This window comes from Pogoniulus pusillus, chromosome 33, assembly GCF_015220805.1.
Source record: "Pogoniulus pusillus isolate bPogPus1 chromosome 33, bPogPus1.pri, whole genome shotgun sequence".
Classification (NCBI taxonomy): Eukaryota; Metazoa; Chordata; class Aves; order Piciformes; family Lybiidae; genus Pogoniulus; species Pogoniulus pusillus.
The window spans coordinates 4,645,857-4,667,322 of record NC_087296.1 but is presented as its reverse complement, the minus strand read 5'-3'; the positions used below and the strand labels follow the sequence as shown (position 1 = coordinate 4,667,322).

Sequence of the window (21,466 nt, the reverse complement as noted above, 5' to 3'; positions counted from 1 at the left end):
GCCTTTGCACAGATGTGTGAATAGGGTGTTAAAAACAGACATGTAAGGGAAAGCATAACCATAAAGTTTACACAAGTACTATTTACCACTGCAAACAAGCCACTTTGAGCGTTAAATGTCTGGTATCAAAGTATTAATTACTAAACCTCATGCCTCTGGTAGTCAATCCTCTCAGTAGTAGGCTGTGCCTCTACCATTTGGCAGTCTTCCAATGCTGTTTCTTTTCCAAATAACCCAAACAACTTAACTGTGCTAAGCAGAGATAAGGTGCAATACCCACTAGGAGTGCTAGAGCTTGTATACAGAGATCAGTCTGCCTCCCTGGGCAACCTGGGCCAGTGTCTCACCACCCTCGCTGCAAAGAACCCTTTCCTAACATCCAGTTTGAATCTCCCCTCTGCCAGAGGAGATTCAATAAACCTATTACTCCTTGTCCTGTCATTACAAGACCTTGTCAGTAGTCCCTCCCCAGCCTTCCTGTAGCCCCTTTCAGATACTGGAAGGCCACTCTAAGGTCTCCTCAACGCCTTCTCTTCTCCAGGCTGAAAAGCCCCAACTCTTGCAGCCTGTCCTCATAGCAGAGCTGCTGCAGCCCTCTGAGCATCTTTGTGGCCCTCCTCTGGAGCCTGAAATATTTGCTACTTCAAGAAAACAAAGCACTCCAATACCTCTCTTCCCTCTTCACATTGCAATTGTAATTCACCTTTCTTTATTATGTCATTGGACATGGGCAGGTCTCTCATAACTCCTCCTTTTGCCAATACCTACTCCATTTCTTCTTTACTACGTCATCAGTTGCAAGTAATTTATATGAGATCCTGGATTCATTACCTTGATTTTTTTCAGCTTCTTCTACAGAACCAATGTATTTGGTGGCAACTTCAGGGTTATCTATAGAAGGATCTAATGCATAACCTAGAACAAGGGAGGAAATAAAATGCTGTTATTTCAAGCTGCTTAGTTTTGTAAAACCTTTATTACTCTGCTCCCCCTTCTCCATAATTATTTTTACTTTTGTCTCTCTCAGAGCTAGAGGTGAGGACCTGAGTACTTGACCTGAGTATTAAGTTTACTACAAAGTATTACCATGATGTCCTTGACTAAGCATTGCTGCCAGAATGCTTAAATTTGCACAAGATAGAGAAGCATATAAATATATTGGGCAATAATTAACATAAGACATAAAGGGAGAGCAGGCACAGGAAGCAAAGTCACACAATCTTTCTGGTGGGAAGGAACCTCAGAAGGCTCCTGGCCCAGTACCCTGCTCCAAGTGAGTTCAATGCCAAAATTAGATTTTGAAATGCTGTAGCAGCTTCTTCTTCTTGTAACATGGAATGAGGAAGCTGAAAATCTTATTTTGGTAATGTGATTTTAAATAGATGCTGCTTTAGTTTAGGGCACTGCTCCTGGGTTTTTGGAGCCAGTAAGTCATGCTGAAAGCAGCCCATAGCTGATGCACACAAAGCCCTCCAGCTTCAGCAGCAAGCTCTGGCCCTGCAGCACCCTGCTTCTGCGGGATCAAAAAGAGTGTTACCATCTCTTGGCAGTCCTGGGGATGGTGGTAGCTGGAAGGAAGAGGACAGAGGTGGAGGGAAAAAATGAACTGCAAATCAAGTTTTCTAGGACTTTGTGCATGCTCTGTGTCCTCCAGCAGATATTTTTTCATCCCACTCCTGCCAGTTGGGAAAGCTTTTTCTTTCAACTTGAAAGCCATTTGACTAACATGGATGGTGTCAGAAGCAGCAACAATAGCCTTGAATTTTAAAAATAACTAACTATTCACATGTTCATTTCTTGATTACAGCTACTGAGACTTGCTGAAAAAAAAACCAACCAAACCCACCACACACAACCCCAAAACCTGCTAAACTTAGTCTTATAAATCAAGTACAAAAATGTATCACCATTCCATAGACATTCAGGACATTTACAGTTTTTGGTAGGGAGGTTCTCATTTCAATAAGCAAACCTTGCAGTTTTATTCTGTTCCTCCTGAAGTGACTAGAGCATGATCTTACAAGAGCAAGACAGACAAGCTCATCCACTTTCCAAGGCACAGGTGCACTGAACGCTTACTGACCACCAAGCTTTCTTTTGGGGAAGACTGCACCCTGCTGGACACAGCACTGATGTTTATTAACTATTACTCAAGTCATAAAGTGTCCCTTGAGGACCCAATGAGAATGTCTCTGTGTCAGGATGGAAAAATGAACAGGTTAAAGTAGTCATACAAACACAAACAAAGAAAGCCCACGGCATAAAATCTCACTCTTACATTTTTGTGGGAGATCACTCAGTCCACCCCAGACATCAACGCCCCATCAGAGCACTTGGGTGCATACAAGATGAGAACCTATGGATAATCAAATCTAGCAGTCTCTCCCAGTAACCAAAGGAGATCATTCCCCTACAGGTTTCTCAGAAAGAACATGGGCTAGTTAATTTCTTTTTAGATGCTGGGGGAGGAGGCAATGATACAAAATAACTGTAATTGGTAGAGAAGACATTCCAAGAACAGAGGAAGTGTACCCAAGCAAAAGTGACCCAAATAAAATCCACCCACAGAGCAGCTTCAAATCTGGCAACACCCAGCTGTGGAACAACATATGTCCAGATGCTCCAGGAATAAGATACAAGGAGAGATCTATACCTATGTCTTCCTCCAAAGTACAAATTCCCATCACAACTAAACCAAACAATAAAAATCATCTTCTGGACTATTATTAGGATTTACTTCCACAGATAACCAAACTGAGCAGCACTGCAATTGGACTTTGCTGACTGCCTACTTTTATTAAGCCACTATTACAATTAGTTCTCTTCCAAACTGAAGGGTTTCTGTTAACAGCAGAGAAATATTAGTTTGGATTGAAGTCAAAATCAATACAGTGCTTTACTTGTCCTCCAACTGTATTGACACAGTCTCTGGGACTCTATTTGATACTTGTAAAAGAGGGACAGTATTTCAATGAATAGGGCCCCTGGGCCAAGCACAGCTTCCCATGGAAGTGGAGACTTCTTATAACTGGGTTGAATTTGGTCCAGCATCATTCTCATTTTGTTCAGCATCATCCTCACAGAAAAGCTCTGAACAATTTCTACTTTCTAGTGGATATGCAAAAGAGAGTCTTTTCTTTCTGGCTGGGACTCCCCAGCACAGCTGCAAAAGACAGCTTGCTTTTATCCTTCTCAGCTGGTCTGCCATCTAATGTGCCCTGACTTCTGTGTCTCCTTCAGTTTTATTTAGGAGGCAGACATTTCATGCTACATTTTAGCAAGGAAAGGCACAATTCCACCTACTTCCATGATTTCAGTAGATCTGAAAACAGTTGGTTAAATAATCAGACTTTGATGTGCATTCCAGAAAGACAGCTAATTAAAGTCTGTTTACAGCACACTGTGCAATGCAGCATCCAGAGACCAAAGGCAGCTCAGGTATCTGGAGAAATACAGCTGGACTAACCTCTTCTGAAGGCACTGTGCTCTGCAGAATCTAAGTGGTCAGAGAATGAAGCGCCTGCAGTTGTAATAGCTAACTGGAGGTGCTGCATGTAACATGAGCAGATGACATGAAGATGAGGAGTGTTACTGCATTTAAGCTCTTACAATATCACTCTTACTGCTGAAGTAATCCTGTTATAACCAAGTTACTGAATACTCACAAAGAGCTTTGAGATGCACGGACAGAAAATTGTTTCTTATTATAAAGGACATTAATAGCTTGTGAAGGGCAGCTCTTAAAATGTAAATGCTGCATGAATAAAGCAGTTCACTTCTAGGATGAGCACTGATGCAGAAATAGCTATGAAATTATTTTTCTACCATATTCATGAACAGTTTGTGTGCAGCATGTAAAAAAAATAATCAGGAGTTCTGCTTCACCTTGAAGATTTACATATGCCCACAGAATTAAGGACACTGTCTTGCCTTTTTCTGTTTTTTTAAACCATTGTCAAGAAAAGAGATTGCTTCTGCTGAAGGTGCAGACACAGAAGAATAAATTAGTGCTTGTGCTTTAGGACTTCTTAAGTCTTTAGCCATGTTCCAAGGACTACAACAGTAGAAAAGTAATGCCAGTTAAGATTTGGCCATTTACCTCGTAATGACTTGCAAAGAGAAATGTGGTTTGCTAGAGACAAAGCTTTCTCTTTAATAGCTGAAATGATGTAAGAATATTGCCTGGCATCACTGGATCCAAAACAGGATAGGTTACCTATGACTGCAGGTGTAAAACTAGGTACCAACTTAAAAGAAAAGGGTCAGACTCTTAGCCAGCAATTATTAATGGCTTTCCATTTAAACTGGGAGAGGACCATAAGTAAGATTACAAAATGGTCTATTCTGGTAAATATCTTTATGTATTGTGTCAGCAGCAAAGACCACACAGCTGCAAAACCTGCAGCTCAAACAAACAAACAAACAAGTATGAAATGTTCCACTTCAGCAAACCCACGCTTGTTAAAAATCGTTCTCGCACACTTGGAGATTGAGTAGGAGAAAATCAACTTGATCCGGGCACAGTAAGCAAAAGCAGCACTGGGCAGCCAGGGAGCCTCCTGCCCACCAACGGCTCGCAACATGTCTGAGCTTTCCAACCCCTTTACAGACGCAACGACTACGAAGCAGGCACTTTCCACCTGGAGCGCACCAAACCTCAGGGTTTACCTTCATCTTCCGCAGTGAGGACACATAACCTTACTTTTATTTCCTGCCTACTCATCTCTAAACTGACTCCTAACTCTACCATCAAGTCCCAGCCTAGTAGATTGTATTCTGCCTCTGGGACTAATAAAAAACTGCCAGTTCTAAACTTAGTAGATGATTCAATCTCCACCTCTTTAACGAGAGGCACTTTGAAAGGTTCTCCTTTTGCTCCAAGCACCTGCATTCTCTCTAAAGATTCCCTACATCCTGAAGGCAGTTCGTATAGTAGATCTTCCTGCTCCAGAATCCACTAAAAAAGTGAATTCCTGGTGCTGGATTCTGGTGATCTCAGCTTGGCCTTTGTAAGGGCCACTTAACCTCTCCAGCAGGACCCTGCTGATGCCTGTGTTCCCAATTTCTCACTCCAGCTCCTCTAATCATTCCCTGCTCCTCTACTGCAAATAAAATCCTTTGAACTGATTTCAATTCGTGCCACTTAATAATGAAAGGTCCTCAAAATTTGATCAAATTTCTCAGCAACCCCCAGGGGATCTTCTAAAAGATTCCCCATTTCTTTCTTAAATTCTCTACCATCACTTGAATTTAGAGGTACGGAGGCGAGGCCTCTCTCAGAGGCCAAGGCGCGGCCTCTCTCCGGGGGAGAACCCACTGCAGGGCCCCCGGCCCTTCGCAAAGGAAAGAGAACTCTCCCCGGGGCTCCCGCCGGCTTCTCCAGGGTCGGTTGCGGCGCCCGTCTGCGCCGCTCCGGAACGCTGGAGCCTCAGTTAAATCAGGCTCCTGTTTTTCGGGTCCTAGCACGGGCGCTCAGGCTCCAGCTCCCCGGCCGCGCCGGGCCGGTGGTGCGCCCGGGGCCTCTCGCTCGCCGCGCCCCGGGATCCCACCGCAGCCGGCCCCTCTGCTGTCGGCGCTCCGGGGCTAGCCCTGGCACCGGGCGGGGATCAGGGGCAGCTCGCCGAGGCAAGCCCTGGCAGGAATCCCGTATAATATTCCCCTCCTAATTTCCCTGCCTCCCCAGACCTCGGGCGGGATGTCAGGTACCCTAATCCTTTCCTGTTGAGTTTGCAGCTTTGGATCCCATGTCTGCTGGAGTGCCTTCTGCACTTCAGGAACCCCAATTCCCCAACCAAGCAGAACCCGCGAAAAACCGCTATACTCACGTACTCCTTAGGGCCAGGAGGAGTCTTTGCTTGGCTCTTCGTGCACAAAGATTACGTTTGTTTTTTTTTCTTTTTGCCTACTCTACCTGGGTTCGGCTACCCAAGCGGTCTGAGCCCAGAGCTAGCAGCTCCGGAACCGTCTGAGACGGAGGCGCCTTTTCCGTAGCCTTAGTACCAGCTCAGAGCAACGAGGATCCGAGTCACGGCACCAAATCTGTTAAAAATCGTCCTCGCACACTTTGAGCACGAGAAAATCAACTTGCTGTGGATAAAATCAGCAAGAGCAGCGCTGGGCGGCCGGGGAGGCTCCTGCCCACCAGCGGCTCGCAACATGGCTGCGCTTTGCACCCCCTGACAGACGGCAGGGCCGCGAGGCAGGCACTGCCGGCGCCTCCCGCACCTGTCCCAAGGCAGCCCGGGGCCGTTGCCAGGCAGACCCCGGAGCAGCTGCCCCGGCCACGAGCCAAGCGAACGTTCAACCGCAGCAACAGCAGCAGCGAAGAACCTTCCAGCAACAACAGCACGGCCCGCTCCGCCCTGCTAACCCTCCCGCCAGCCCTCTCGAACCGGGACACCGCTTCACAGGTGGCCTCGAGAGGCAGGTCTGGTTTTGCCATAGGATCTAACTCTCGGGTTTGGTACAGTAATTTATTAACCGATCCCAATTCACCTGTCGCAATGCTCAGAAGCCTTTTTGAGCCTGACCTTCACTATCTCCAGGGATGGGGTCTTGACTACCTCCTGAGTATCACAGTATCCCAGTATCATCAGGGTTGGAAGAGACCTCACAGATCATCAAGTCCAACCCTTTACCACAGAGCTCAAGGCCAGACCATGGCACCAAGTGCCACGTCCAGTCCTGCCTTGAACAGCTCCAGGGACGGCGACTCCACCACCTCCCCGGGCAGCCCATTCCAGTGGCCAATGACTCTCTCAGTGAAGAACTTTCTCCTCACCTCCAGCCTAAATCTCCCCTGGCACAGCCTGAGGCTGTGTCCTCTCGTTCTGGTGCTGGCCACCTGAGAGAAGAGAGCAACCTCCTCCTGGCCACAACCACCCCTCAGGTAGCTGTAGACAGCAATAAGGTCACCCCTGAGCCTCCTCTTCTCCAGGCTAACCAATCCCAGCTCCCTCAGCCTCTCCTCGTAGGGCTGTGCTCAAGGCCTCTCCCCAGCCTCGTTGCCCTTCTCTGGACACGCTCAAGCATCTCAATGTCCCTCCTAAACTGGGGAGCCCAGAACTGAACACAGGACTCAAGGTGAGGTCTAACCAGTGCAGAGTACAGGGGCAGAATGACCTCCCTGCTCCTGCTGGCCACACCATTCCTGATGCAGGTCAGGATGCCACTGGCTCTCTTGGCCACCTGGGCACACTGCTGGCTCATGTTCAGGCGGGTATCAATCAGCACCCCCAGATCCCTCTCTGTTTGGCTGCTCTCCAGCCACTCCAAGTAGTACCTCTCTGCCAGTGTTTCACCACCTTCATGGTAAAGAACCTGCTCCTAACGTCCAATTTAAATATCTTCTCTAAGAAAGAGTATCAATGATGGATTTTTAGTCACCTCCTTGTAGCAGAGTGTGCAATTCTCACACCACTATGTTAAGAAAGCAGCAATTTTACACTTGTACTGTGAAGCAGCTGCCTTAGAGATTCACATGGCAAAAAAAAAAAAGCTAATTGAGCAGTGCAGGAAACTTGATTTTAAGACTTTATTCTGAGGATAGACATTTTAACAACCACCATAATGCTGTACGTATCAATACTTGAGGATGCAAAGCAAGACTGGAAGGACTCTTAGTCAATGACAAGGAGAATGTTCTGAGCTATTCAAGCACCACAAGGAGAAAGTATTTTGGGTGGTAAATATTTCCTGCAGAAGTAGGTGAGAAAGACAGTTTGCTAAAACCTACTTGGGTTTTGTTTGTGATTAAGATGTAAGTTTCTCACTGCATACATATTAACTGTCAAGATGATATACAAAGCTCTTTTTTCATTTGAATGAATGAACTCTGCAGCAGTTGAACTGGTTTAGATCCAGGATCCCATTCACCACCATCTCTGACTTGTACCACACTCATGCTTCATTTATAGTCACTGTTTGTCTACATGCTAAGCATTGCAGATTTGAGACCTCCTGCCTTGGCACGATGGTGCTCAACTGCCCAGCACAGGCCAGAGGTCTCAAGAGCTACAGCTTTTAATTAAGAGGTTTACTTTCCCTTCTTCAAATACTTTATAATTTAAGGACATGTATGACTTAGATTTATGCCAAGCTATTAGACTCGGGGTTTTACACTTGGTCCTTTCTGAGAAGATATTTATTATCTCCTTCCTAATGGAAAAGAGAATACTGATTTTTTTTAACAGACAACTTTCTGACAACTTACAGGAGTGCTGCTTTTAGCAGACCTGCTAGACAGCCAGGATACCATGCTCATTTACTGCAACTTCTAGCTTGAACTACAGCTTCTCAGTGCTCATTCTTGCAGTTTAAATTGCCTATTTCAGCCTTTTCATAGTTCCATTTTCACTGTACCCAGATCTTTATCCATGGAACAGTTCTAGAAAGCTGAATATGATAGCTGCACAGTTGTCAATGTTATCAGTCTTAAAAATATATTTTTACTCTCTTGTAATACAGCTTTCAAGGCAGCTGCTGTAGACTGATGACATAGAACAATAACAAGCTTTGAGTAGACTTTCTAATTCTACATCTTCTCAAACTAAACATCACAAGCAACAACCCAAGACCAAAGACTGTATGCCCACAGACCCTTTGTTCCAAGATCTATTTTACACAGCCCACACAATGCAACATTTCATTTCACAGAAGAAAATCTCATCTATTCAGATCCTGAATAGGCTCCTACCCACATTGGCTGTCAAGTTCTAACAAAAACCCTGCAGCAGTCAAATAAGTTAAAGTTATGGTATGGAATGAGACATCCATTTCTTAGCTGTGGCGTTTTGCTTGGATTCTACATCTTTACAACTCCAAGAAAAGTACCTGTTAGCTAAAAAACTATGCTGAAAACACCCCACCTGTATATATAAAATGTACATAAAAATATTATATGTATGTTATATATATGTACTATATAAGTATTTTAGAGATATATAACTACATTAAAAAAATATATGTATGTGTGTATATATGCAAAAGAAAACCTCTAATAAACCTCAAATACTAAAAGAAACTGAGGATGTTACAGTCTCTAATTCCAGGTAATTTTTTCTCTCAGGTTTTGCTGTAACACACAGCTCCTCAGACTGTTGAAGTTCCAATCTCATCCATCACAGAAGGCAATAAGTGAATTGATGCATAACTAAAGCCCTAATGAATTTAAAAGAGAGTGGTGCACAGGGAGGTGACTTTGAGGCATGACAGCTTGCAGGGAGTAGGATTTTGGAAGTAAATATGAGGAAAGAAACACACAAGATTGTTGTGCTAAACTTTGAGTGATGAGACACTAAGTTTACACAGGAAGTTAATCAGAGCCTCATAGATTCATAGAATGCTGTGGGCTGGAAGGGACTTTGAAGATCATCTAGTTCTCACCTCCCTGGCACTGGCAGGGACACCTTCCACTAGACCAGATTGCTCATGGCCTCATCTAACCTTGAAGACCACCAGGGAGGGGGCATCCACAATGTCCCTGGGCAACCTGTTCCTAATAGACTGAATTAGAAGCATATAAAGTGATACTTCAACTGAACACAAAGATGTGTATTTGCAAGACAAGCATTGGCAGCTAAGTTTAAACCAGAAATGAAAGTTTACCATTAACCACTGTTATATCAATTACACATTACTGTTATATGTAATATGTATTACTGTTATATGCAATCACATGTAACAATTTCATTCTTTCAAACATGTCAAAAAGAATGTTTAGAATCTGTAGTTTTCCCATGTCTTTCCTATTAAGAATCCATTTACCTTACAATCCATAAAAAGCTTATTTGAAACTCAAGCCTTCCCAAAACTCCAATGTTTCATTTTTCAAATGCAACTATTTTCAAGTGAAAAGGCTCTTCAAGATAAGAAAGCAGCCTCGATAATGACCACCAAGAGAAGAGTTCTTTGGCTCTGTCTTTGCTAAGAGCATTTCAGTGATGTATTCCCACTTGTTACAATTCCTGTTCATTCAGCTTGTATCTCAAGGCAACCAAGTTGAAGAATGTGACAACTCAGTAAGGCTTCCTCTTGGTGAGGAGAGAGCTGCCTTTAGTTAGAATCACATGAAAGAACCTCTTTGCATTACAGATCTACAGTTATTTGTCATGTTAAAAGTGTGAAATTTTGATTTGTGTTTTCTACATTGATGCAACTAATGAAAGGATTAATTGAGAGGGGTTTGGTAGGAGGTCATACACTTGATTACAATTTCAAAGGGAGATTTCCCAAGTAAGTTCTATGATCTCCAGCTGTATGGGTTCTCATTCAAAGACCTTTCTCCCTTTTAGTAAGTCTACTAAAAAGCCATTTATATAGCTTGCAGTCCTATTAACTGTTCCATACAACATAACTTATTTGTCCAATTTGTAGATAAGAAAGGTGGAGGTGAACTCCACTGTTAAGAACTTACCATAAGTTGCAAATGTTCTTCTTTGTTGTTCAAACATGAAGTCATTGATGTGAGCTGGTTCTGCATATCCAGAAAGCATATTCCTAGGTGCAGCCATTTGTTGAGTCCTAAATGGGTTTTCTGGTCCAAACTACATCAACAGTGTTAAAAGAAAGTGTGTCAGAATTAGTAATTTCTTATCTATGTGTGTGTACTTTTTCAGGGGAAAAAAAAGTCTTGCCATTCAAAACTCACAAAGCAGAATCATTTCAATCATTAGGTATTTCTTTCTGACTCCTGAATGAGCTTCTTAGTCTGTTATTTCACACAGTAATCTCTTACATAGTTGCTCTGAATAGCTCATTTCACAACTGAGCTTTCTAGCCTGTGTTACTGGTATAGAGGACAAATCATTATCAACCACTTGACACAAAACACTGCCGTTCAGTACGTTAGCAGTATGAGCACTCAGATGGCAAAACCACACCGTTTTGTCTCTTGTAAGGGGCAGACATCAAGAAATAGATATCAGGTACTACTAAACTCATGTCCTTAGTGCAGAAATTACACTGCCAACAATACACTGGAGCATGTGAAAAGCAACTGGGGACTTGCTATATTATCCAAGAAAAGCCATTTATGGAACCCTGTCTTCCTTTTCTTCTTGCAAGATAATAAATGTCAGTCTTCCTGACCATACTATGGTTAGGGGAGAATCAGTACAAACAGATGCAATACTGAGACTGATTTCAAATTAAATTTGATTGTAAAATTAAATTTGATTGTAAACCCTATGCAAACAGCTGAAGACTTTCTCAACATTAGGCTTCACAAACCAAAGCACACAAGGTAATGCTGCAGTAGGTTTAAATCAGTATTTTTACTCACACAGTTCATGCCTTTGGTATGTTGCAAAATGCAGACTTGCTATGAAAAGGACAATTTATGTGGTTCCTCAAAAAAAAAAAAACTAAACATAAAGCATAACTAATGCAGAAGTTTCAGACTGATGGAGCCTTTGTCCACCTAGAATAGTAATCCTTGGTCTAACAGAAGACAAACTGTACAAAGCAGTTAAATACCAAAACAAGCTAAATGCTAGAGCAGCTCTTTTATCTTTCAGATAGCCTGTCAGTTATAATAAAATAGAAAGTGGTTCACCAGGCAGTCCAAATTCAGCCTAAAATGGTTTTTCACTATACACTTTTGGTGTAGCTTGAGTTACTAAAATACTTTAATTTGAGGTGAATAGTTATACTGAAGGTATTTGGATTTTAATGTTAGATCCTCCTCTTAAAAGCCATAAACCCACGAGCCTGAAAACCATTCACTTTGCTCTAAGTGGCCTGATGAGTAAATAGCAAAACTGTTAGACTAGTAAGAGACTAATACAGTTCATGTTTTACCCAGTGTCTTCATAATGCTCTTTTCCTAGCTTGATTTTTATTTTCCAAAGGTATAATCCTGGTACACACTTTAAAATTCTCCTTAGAACAGCTGTATGAAGAATATAATAATTTAAGCATTAAAAATACTAACACAGCTCTGCAGTGGTTTTTTTTCCAGTTTGCCCAAACTAGGTTCCAAAACACAGCAAGCATCCAAAGCAGGCACATCTCACAGGAATTTTGTATGAGGATAGAATCTCTGAGCTTTAAGCCAAAGGCATTTCTGTTCTAAAGAGGGATCATGTTTCTTACCTCAGGTGCAAACATGGTTTCATAAGTGGGATTGTACTGAACTTCCTTGATAGCAGGATCAAGGTGGACTCCTGTTTCCACATCTTCCTGAAATAAAACAGGCACATTAATAAACCATTTTGAACATACAGACTTTTAAATGCATGGCATTAGCCCACTGCAGACCAGATTAAGGCTGTAGGTCAAACTGACGCTCTCAGTACTATGAAAGTAGAAGAGCAGCTTGGCCAAAGCTCTTCTTTTGCAAACATACTGATTGCAAAGCCCATGTCCAGCCCCCACTGAGACATCTGTCTAAGATACAGGTGACATTTTGCAGGTCTATTATGATATTTTTTTCTAAGACTCCATGCACACATTTTAAAACATGTAGCAAGACTGGAGGCAAGCTTTGGTGTTTTTCCTGAGGATGTTTGCCCTGACCTCATTTCTCTCATCACAAGACCTCTCCAATTTGCTGGTGTGGGATGACAACAGCGACCAGTACATTCACAGCTCTAACTTCTCTACGCTACAGACTCGCCTGGGAACAGCACAGCAAGCCTGATCCAGTCATACAGCAACAAAACCAGACACTCCATTACTTACACATTTATATTTTCTCTCACAGCTCCATAACCTGAGGACATTTTCCACAACTTTTTTGAGTCACATCATGCAGTTTGCTCTGCCAGACAGACTCCACACCTTACAATTTGAGAGACCTTAGTATCATTGGATATTTGATACTGGAGAAAAGAAGGCTGTGGGGAGACATTATAGTGGTCTTCCATGACCTGAAGGGGGCTACAAGAAAGCTGGGGAGGGACTTTTACAAGGGCTTGTTGGGATAGGACAAGGGGGGATGCCTTTGAGCTGGAAAAGAGGAGATTTAGACCATGTATTAGAAAGATATTCTTTATACAAAGGGTGGTGAGATGCTGGCACAGGTTGCCTAGGGGAAGTCGTGGGTGCCCCCTCCCAGGTGTTCAAGGCCAGGTTGGATGAGGCCTTGAGCAACCTGGGCTAGTAGAAGGTGTCCCTGCCCATGCCAGTGGGGTTGGAACTAGCTGATCTTTAAGGACTCTTCCAACCCAACCCATTCTATGATTCTATGAATTGCTAACATGGTAACATTTATCTGATCACCTGCCAGAGATACTTAGACAGCTATCACTTGACTTGAAATTAAGACACTGGAAAAGTGAAAATATCTGGGTTTGCAAAAATGGCAAGAATTTTTCAGTTCTGCTATTTGTCCTCCCCTTTCCTCCCTGTTAAGTCCTATGACATGCCACTCAGCAACTGAGAAAAGAAACAGATTGTGCCATGAAAGCTGATCCTCTGCCAGATGATTATAGCGATTCTGGTTCTCCTTCGCTGCTGGTGGAACAGTGCTGAGTCACTGGAAGCCACACAATATGCTCACTCCTAGACCACCACAGGCATCGTCTTTCTGTGTGAAAACCACCCGGCCTTGAAATTGAAGCACATGTTACACTTATCAGAGCTGCAGTCCCCAAGACCTCCAGCCTTATTCATGCTTTCATGTATTTGGGCATCAAAGGATGATCTGTTAATGTGCTGCTGAAGCACAGAATGGTTATCTTTTTCTCTGTGTCACTCTGCTTTAATCTATAGAATAATTTGAACATGACTCAATTTCCCATTGTACATTTTTAGTATATTAAAGACTTGAAACCTTGATAGGAAAATAAAGAATTGACACACTGTATTCTGAAATGTTAGGCTGCATAGAGCAGGAGTTCAGACTGCAGCAGACAAGTTATTCTTGAGTCTAATAAATGCCATTTTGTATTGCATTAAGAGATTCTGATAGGTAGAGGAAACATTAAAAGTATCAACCCAGGCCATCAATCATTTCACAAGCTGGCAAGCAAAACGTTTAGGTTTGGGGGTTTGCTTGAGTTTGTTTGTTTGGTTGGTTTGAGGTGGTTTCTGGTTTGGGTTTTTTGCTTGTTTGTTTGTTTTATACTCATCCCTAACCTCTGCAGGTGGTGGAGATCACTGAGTACAACTGCATGCATTGTCAAAAGAACATTTCAGCAGAACTCATCTTTCTAAGACCCAGAAAGCATAAAAAAGGAAACAAAGAGGTCTTACAACCCTGTCCCTTTATGCTGGTTGTTGTAAGCAACAGCCAACAGAACTTAACTGAGCGCATTGTAGATGCATTTGCCATAGCTACAGCAAACAGGAAAGGGATCAGAGAGAAGCAGTCTGGCAGAGCTGTGACTGAGATAAGGTAATCTAAGGGATCACATCCCTCTGCTGGACTGCAGTTTTTCCTTTGGTCAGGAATAACATGTTCTTGATTTATCTGGAAGTCTGAGGTGAGCAATCCATCATGTAGCTTTACGTCCTAAGTGTGACACAAGTAGCTCTGCAGGATGGAAGACTTTCAGTAGCTAGGTTGAAAGGAGAAGGCATCTGTGAATTCTGTGATGGGCTAAGTATTACCCTAGGTCAGTTCCCACTCACAAAGGCACAGGAATCATAAAAAGAGGTTCAAGAGGTTGTGAATTTAAACAGATAACTGTGCTCCTCCAGAGAAAGCTAAAAGCTCAGCTATACGACTGGCAGAGAAGCAGCCTGTGCTAAGTTGCTGCAACTTAGAAATTGCTTGACTATGGCCTTTATATGGTGGATATTAGGAGGAGGTTCTCCACAGAGAGAGTGATCTGCCATTGGAATAGGCTGCCAGGGAGGTGGTGGAGTCACCATCCATGGAGGTGTTCAAAAAAGCCTGGATGAGGCACTTAGTGCCATGGTCTGGTTGACTGAACAGGGCTGGGTGCTAGGTTGGACTGGATGAGCTTGGAGGTCTCTTCCAACCTGGTTGATTCTATGATTCTATGGCATTATTATCACTATTATTATTAGGAAATAGCATTATTAGAAGTAGTGAGGCCAGCAGGACTAGGGCAGGGATTGTGCCCTTGTACTCAGCACTGGTGAGGTTGTACCTTGAATACTGGGTTCTGCTTTGGTCCTCTCACTACCAGAAGGACATTGAGATGCTGAAATACAGTGATGACACTGGGAGCCTCCTATCAGGAATGAAACATGCTACTGAAAAGAGTCCAAAAGAGAAAATAAAGAATGTTCAGAGGTCTAAGAAGATACGACCTATATGGAAGAACTGAATGACTTAATTCAGCCTTAAAAAATACTAAGATTATACAACTTAAGAGCTGAAATTGCTCAGTCTATAGATCCACTGAAGTTTGGTAGACAGGTTAAATGACTTTTCCCAGACATATGCAGGTATCTCTCTTCGTGCAGGGCAAAACAGAAGCAGACAATGCCTTATCATCACATCAACTTGGTGTGTTGGCTGGTTGGTTTTGTATACAGATGTGGATGTGATGTCTACTTATTTGCAGTATCAGGTTTACAGTTCAGATCAGACGTAAGTAAAAAGACTTCTTTGATAATTAAATGGTCTCCTTTTGCCTCTTTCATCCTACAACACAGCATCACACTCTCGTTGGGGAATGGCACTCAGGGCTGCATCTGGAGTATTAGCATTTCCTAAGGAATCTACCTTGAGACAGAAAGAAGCTTTTGATGCTAAGTATAGACAAGCAGGTGCTTCATTATAACTCTCTACAGATCACAGAGTGTCTAGCTGCCTCTAAGGTATGCTTCTTTAGTCTTACCATAAAGGCCCTCTGGCCAGTTAAAAAGTCAGCATAGGAAAGAACACAGGAAACAGAAGGGATTTTAGACTATAAATATAGTAAATCAGAGTAGCTGTCTTTCTTATGGAGTCCTCAAATGTACCACAGGCCTCTTTTTTTCTTCACAAAAATTTTACTTGAACAACATAAACCAAAACCATTACCTCCTAAGAGAAGTACTTAATTTATAGCATGGAAAATAGTCCAATAAGCATAAAAAAATCTGGAATAAACCCAAAAAAGGTTGTCAGAAGTTTTCTTTTCTATGGATGCCAGACAAAAACATTCTTAAATTAAACCCAGGCCAAATCCCTGCAATAGGCATCAAAGCCAAACCTTAAATAAATGAAATGAGCTGCAGCATGGACTGCAATGCTGGATGCTAATTCTGTTCCTAAGGAAGAATATCATGTTGGTTGTGCTAAGGCAGTTCACAGTCCTTTTCATCCACAATATTGTTAAACACCAGCCATATTTTGAAGTCCCTGCTGTGCTAATAAGTGGCTACCTCTAAGTTTAACAAGAACCATTTATGCATTGAGAAGAACAATCTGACACTTACAAACACTGAGATTTCTGAACACAAAGTTTGTCAAAGCAAAACAAAGACCACAGCTTTCCAGCTTCATATGACAAAAAGTAAAGAGCTGTGACATCTTCTTGCACCTGGGAAAGAACAACCCTAGGGATCAGTATACCTTGGAGACTGACCTGTCAGAAGGCAGCAAAGGTAAAAAGGATCTGGGGGTCCTAGTTGATGGGAGGTTGACCATGAGCCAGCAATGTGATCTCATGGCTAGGAGGGCCACTGGTATTCTGGGGTGTATTAATAGGGCTGTGGATAGTAGGTTGGGAGAGCATCTCTCATTCCTCTACTCACACACACACACAGCAGCATCACCAAGGCTGGAAGAGACCTCACAGATCATCAAGTCCAACCCTTTACCACAGTGCCCAAGGCTAGACCATGGCACCAAGTGCCACATCCAACCTTGCCTTGAACTGCCCCAGGGACGACTCTGCACTGGTGAGGCCATATCTGGAGTGGAGTGTCCAGTTCAGGGCCCCCCAGTTCAAGAGGGACATAGAACTGCTTGAGAGAGTCCAGTGCAGAGCCACAAAGATGATTAAGGGAATGGAACATCTCTGTAATGAGGAGATATTGAGGGAGCTGGGGCTGTGCTGCTTGGAGAAGAGAAGACTCAGAGGTGACCTCATTAATGTTTATAAATATGTAAAGGTGAGTGCCAGGAGCTGGAGCCAGGCTCTGCTGGGTGATGCTCAGTGACAGCACAAGGGGCAATGGGTGGAAGCTGAGGCATAGGAAGTTTCATTCAAACAGGAGGAGGAATTTTTTCACTGTGAGGGTGACACTGCACTGGAACAGGCTGCCCAGGGGGGTTGTGGAGTCTCCCTCTCTGGAGATATTCAAAACACACCTGGATGCATTCCTGTGTGATCTGCTCTGGGTGATCCTGCTTTGGCAGGGGGGTTGGACTGGATGAGCTTTTGAGGTCTCTTCCAGCCCCTGACATTCTGTGATTCTATGGGTTTGGGTGGGTTTTGTTTATTTTTTTGTTTTGTTGTGATTTTTTTTCCTGGACATTTTAGATAATAAACCTACAAAGTTTCCAAAGTAAATTTATTACTAATTAGCCAAAAAGTAAAAAAGGGCAAGCTGCTCTGCATAAGATTTAATTGGCTTTAATCATCCATTAAATTAAAATGAGGTAAATTAAGACCCCATCCCATGAGCCATAGAGACTTAAGCAATTTGTCACCAACTCCTGCATCAACCACCTGGGCTGACAAACACACAGTGTTATCTCATTCTGAAGATTTCCAGATTTATTACCAAGGGATGAATGACATTTACATTGAAGTCCCAACATTAAGATTTGGCTGCTATCAGCTGTTAGTCATTCTACCCATTCATACACTCCTAGTAGTAAATGCCCATCCCACTAAATTCAATAGAATAAAAATAAACCAGCAAGAAAAGGATATAGGTTAAATGCTGATATGATGTAGTTCTGTTAAACTAGGCTAGAAGTCCAGTATCTTCCAGGATGGTAAGTTGTAAACATCTATTCTCAACAAGGTAGTGTGTGTCAGAGAGCAGGAAAACCCCTGTATTAAAAGAAACCAAACCATTTCTAACCAGGAACACCTCCCAAGTCACTAAATGCTCAACACTGCTACAGAACTGTCACATACTGACTTTGTACCTTTCCTCTCTCTGTATCTGGGCAGGGATTAGATTTTAAAGAACACAGAAAGGTGACTGAAGTCTATTTCTTTCCCATAAACAGTATTATTCTGGACATCTGCATAGTGTCAGAAGTAAATAGATTCAATAGAGAAATAAACTTAAGAGTCCTCAACCCTTTTCCACATTAAAGACAACACACAGCCCCAGCTCCTGTACTGCAAAAAGCATCCATGGAAAACCAGTACCAAAGCACCAGGATATTATGTGCTTAGCCAGTGCAGTTACTACAGTCACAAAGGGATGGATGAGCCACGCTTCAAGAGCTGCTTCTGCAATGCACAGAGTAACTTACTGTATATTAGAGACAAAATGAAGACAGACTTTATTTTTCCCATACAAAAAACACAGCTACCAGCAGGAAGGTGACAAGGGCCTTGTCCATGTCAGTGAGCCAAAGAACTGACACAAATCCTTGCAGAAGTCACAGGACCTGAATTTCCTCTGAAGGGAAGTCCACTTATGATAAAAACGAAAGGTAGAGGTACTGAACCTTCAATCTCATGGTGCAGGTGCTGAAGACACCACAGAACTATTTAACCTGTTCTGCTTCTCATGATGACCACTGCTGGTGGGAAGTTATTTCCTAGCCCTGGCTGTTGTCAAGCTCCTTTCCCATTGTGAAACAGCTCTGTCATGTTTACCTGCTACCTGGTGATGTATTTGGAGGGAGAAAATATCTTAACATAACCGGTCTCCTCACAAAAGAAGACATCAGCCTTACAACAACCTGGTGTCTAGAGGAGGTTACCAATAAGACAAGTGTACAAGGTGCTACTTCTGCATTCTCCCAACAGCCAAGCAAGATTTTGTGAGCTTGAAGAAATCTCTCTGTTTACTGACACTTCTTCCTTCAGTGCATCTCTTTCAAGAACATGTCTGGAGTGTAAACTTGTTGCATACACAACATTTCTTGGCATGGGAATAGCCCTACTGTATGCTGCACAAAGAAATGCATCCTTTTGCTTGTTTGCTTTGAACCCAGCTTCTACAAGTTAGCTTACAGCTGCTGTGCTGGAAAAGGCAGGGAGCATTCAACCCCTTTCCATATTGTTTAATGATTTCCTTTTCAGTTTTGGTCTCCACTAATTCCTCATACAGAAGTAGGAGTCTTCAGCCCTGCTGCCCTTCTCTAAACATCACACAGTATAACATATCCTTTTCTGAATGAAGGATCTAGAAGTGCAGTTTCTCCTCTGCTATCTTCCCTCAGATACTGTAACATTTTCAGCACTTCAGTGGTGCTAAAAATAGTAATAGAAACATGCACTTTCATCTAGTCAGCTTTCCAATTTAAACTTAAAGTAGCATAACTGGATTGAAGTAACCAATAATTATAACTCAATGTTATTTATTATGAGTAATTAACATCATGATAGGCTTATTTTAACAGGCAGACTGCAAGGTGTAACAAACACCATGCCCTCAGGCTTGTAAACCATAGTTACAGATCAGTACATTTTTCAATTATGGAAAACCCATTTTCCCACAAATATAATTTTATATATCTATGATGTGTTTTGAGGCAAGAACTCAGCTGATTTCTGTAGAATAAAGAAATACATCTTGGTGCTACATTTGATAAGCACACTTGAGCAATAACAAAAAGAGCAAATGGTGTAGATGAGTGTGCTACCAATTAGGTTTGCTAATCAAGAAGGTGAAGAAGCCACTCCTCTTTGAAGTACATGTAAATCTAACAACTGTGCAAGTCAACAGGTAAAATTCTGAGCCAGAAACAGGGACAGTGATTAGAACTAGGATGCAGAACACCAACCACTTAAGATTTACATTCTCAACTGTCAAAAATGTGTGCAGCTGTCATTTACACTTACTGCATGACTAACCTTTCTAGCCTACCTTCTTACAACCATCCTGTCATATCCATCCCCGGCTCCTTGAATAATGCATATCCATGAACTTAAGAGTATTTGATCCTTAAACATGTCAGAACATTTGAACAAGTGATACTAATTAACTGAAATTCTGCTTTCTACCTCAGTCTTCTGGCTGGTTATCCAACCTTGTGCTTAAAGAATTGTTGTGGCTTACACTCAAACACTATGTATGCCTTTTGTGTTTATTCAGTGCAGGCCTTTTAATTGTGAAGAACTAGGGTGAATTCCTGAGGGTGACTGGCAGCCTTTCTCTGCTGATCTGATAGCATCTGGGATGCTATCATTTTCAGACATGGAAGGTGTGCAGAGCATGCTGGCTATGAGATCTGCATTTCTTTCTTGAATTGTATTAGTCTGAAGAGACAGACTGATATCACTCTACAAGGAAATGATCTGTTACTCCTCAAAGAAAGTTGTGATGCTAAAAGCAGCCTCAACATGCTGTGTATTTAGAAAAATCTCAGCTTGAAATCATCATCTTTTCACTTGTATGCAGATCATCTACATTCTCAACTGAAAATATCAGACAATGAAACATTTTGATACTCAGAAGCATCACTTTCATCTTGGTTAGCAGAACACCTGTGGCAGAGCCAGTCCGAGTTGTACTGGTGGAAAGTTCTTCCAGGGCACAGCCTAGTGAACAGCTTTGAAAGAAATGTGGTGCTGACACCTAACTCCCCCAGCTGCCTGCTTTCACCCTGGTTCTGGGCATTTAACTGTGCTGGCATAGCATTTCACAGTATCACAGCATCACCAGGGTTGGAAGAGACCTCATAGATCATCAAGTCCAACCCTTTACCACAGAGCTCAAGGCCAGACCATGGCACCAAGTGCCACGTCCAATCCTGCCTTGAACAGCTCCAGGGACGGCGACTCCACCACCTCCCCGGGCAGCCCATTCCAGTGTCCAATGACTCTCTCAGTGAAGAACTTTCTCCTCACCTCCAGCCTAAATTTCCCCTGGCGTAGCTTGAGGCTGTGTCCTCTTGTTCTGGTTTGCAGTGTAACTGCAAACCAGATTAAGAGATGGATCCAAGAATTTTATTACTGTTTCTAAATTCAGAGCAGTTCCAACCTGGTTGATTCTATGACTCTATGCCAGCCACCAATCAACTGCATAAACCTTTGTGTGACTTGGCAAAGGGGAAACCTACTGCTACAGCCTGAAGAGTGGTGAAGAGCATAGCTGATGCTACTTGTCACTTAACCATCATTCACACTCAAAGGATATTACAGATATTGAACAGCACTGCTTTCAAAGCCTGCATAAGACAGTCTGCCAGAGGATGCAATTCACAAAGTTATTTCTAAGACTCTGAGGCAGAAGAAAATGCACACCTAGTCAGCACATGAACCGGCATGCACATGCCCATGTGCTCAGATGTGACAGCACATGAACAACACGGGACTACAAAACGAAAGATTCCGCACACCTCTTGGTCACAAAGTAGGATTTTTTTGTCTGGTTTGGAAGCAACACAGCACCAGAGTGGTGAAACGCCAGCTTTTGATTTGAAATC

General features: G+C 42.7%; 1 protein-coding gene across 2 annotated transcripts in view; it reads right to left on the bottom strand.

The window, feature by feature from the left end:
• The window catches only part of CDC40 (cell division cycle 40), a 39,927-nt gene that overhangs the window by 17,053 nt on the left and 1,408 nt on the right, over positions 1-21,466 (bottom strand). For both annotated transcript variants that reach the window (XM_064170340.1, XM_064170341.1), the window contains exons 2-4: positions 12,094-12,180; positions 10,415-10,544; positions 832-915 (exon numbers count right to left, since the gene is read on the bottom strand). In XM_064170340.1, the coding sequence (XP_064026410.1) occupies positions 832-915; positions 10,415-10,544; positions 12,094-12,180 (301 nt within the window). The remainder of the gene's footprint in view (positions 1-831; positions 916-10,414; positions 10,545-12,093; positions 12,181-21,466) is intronic.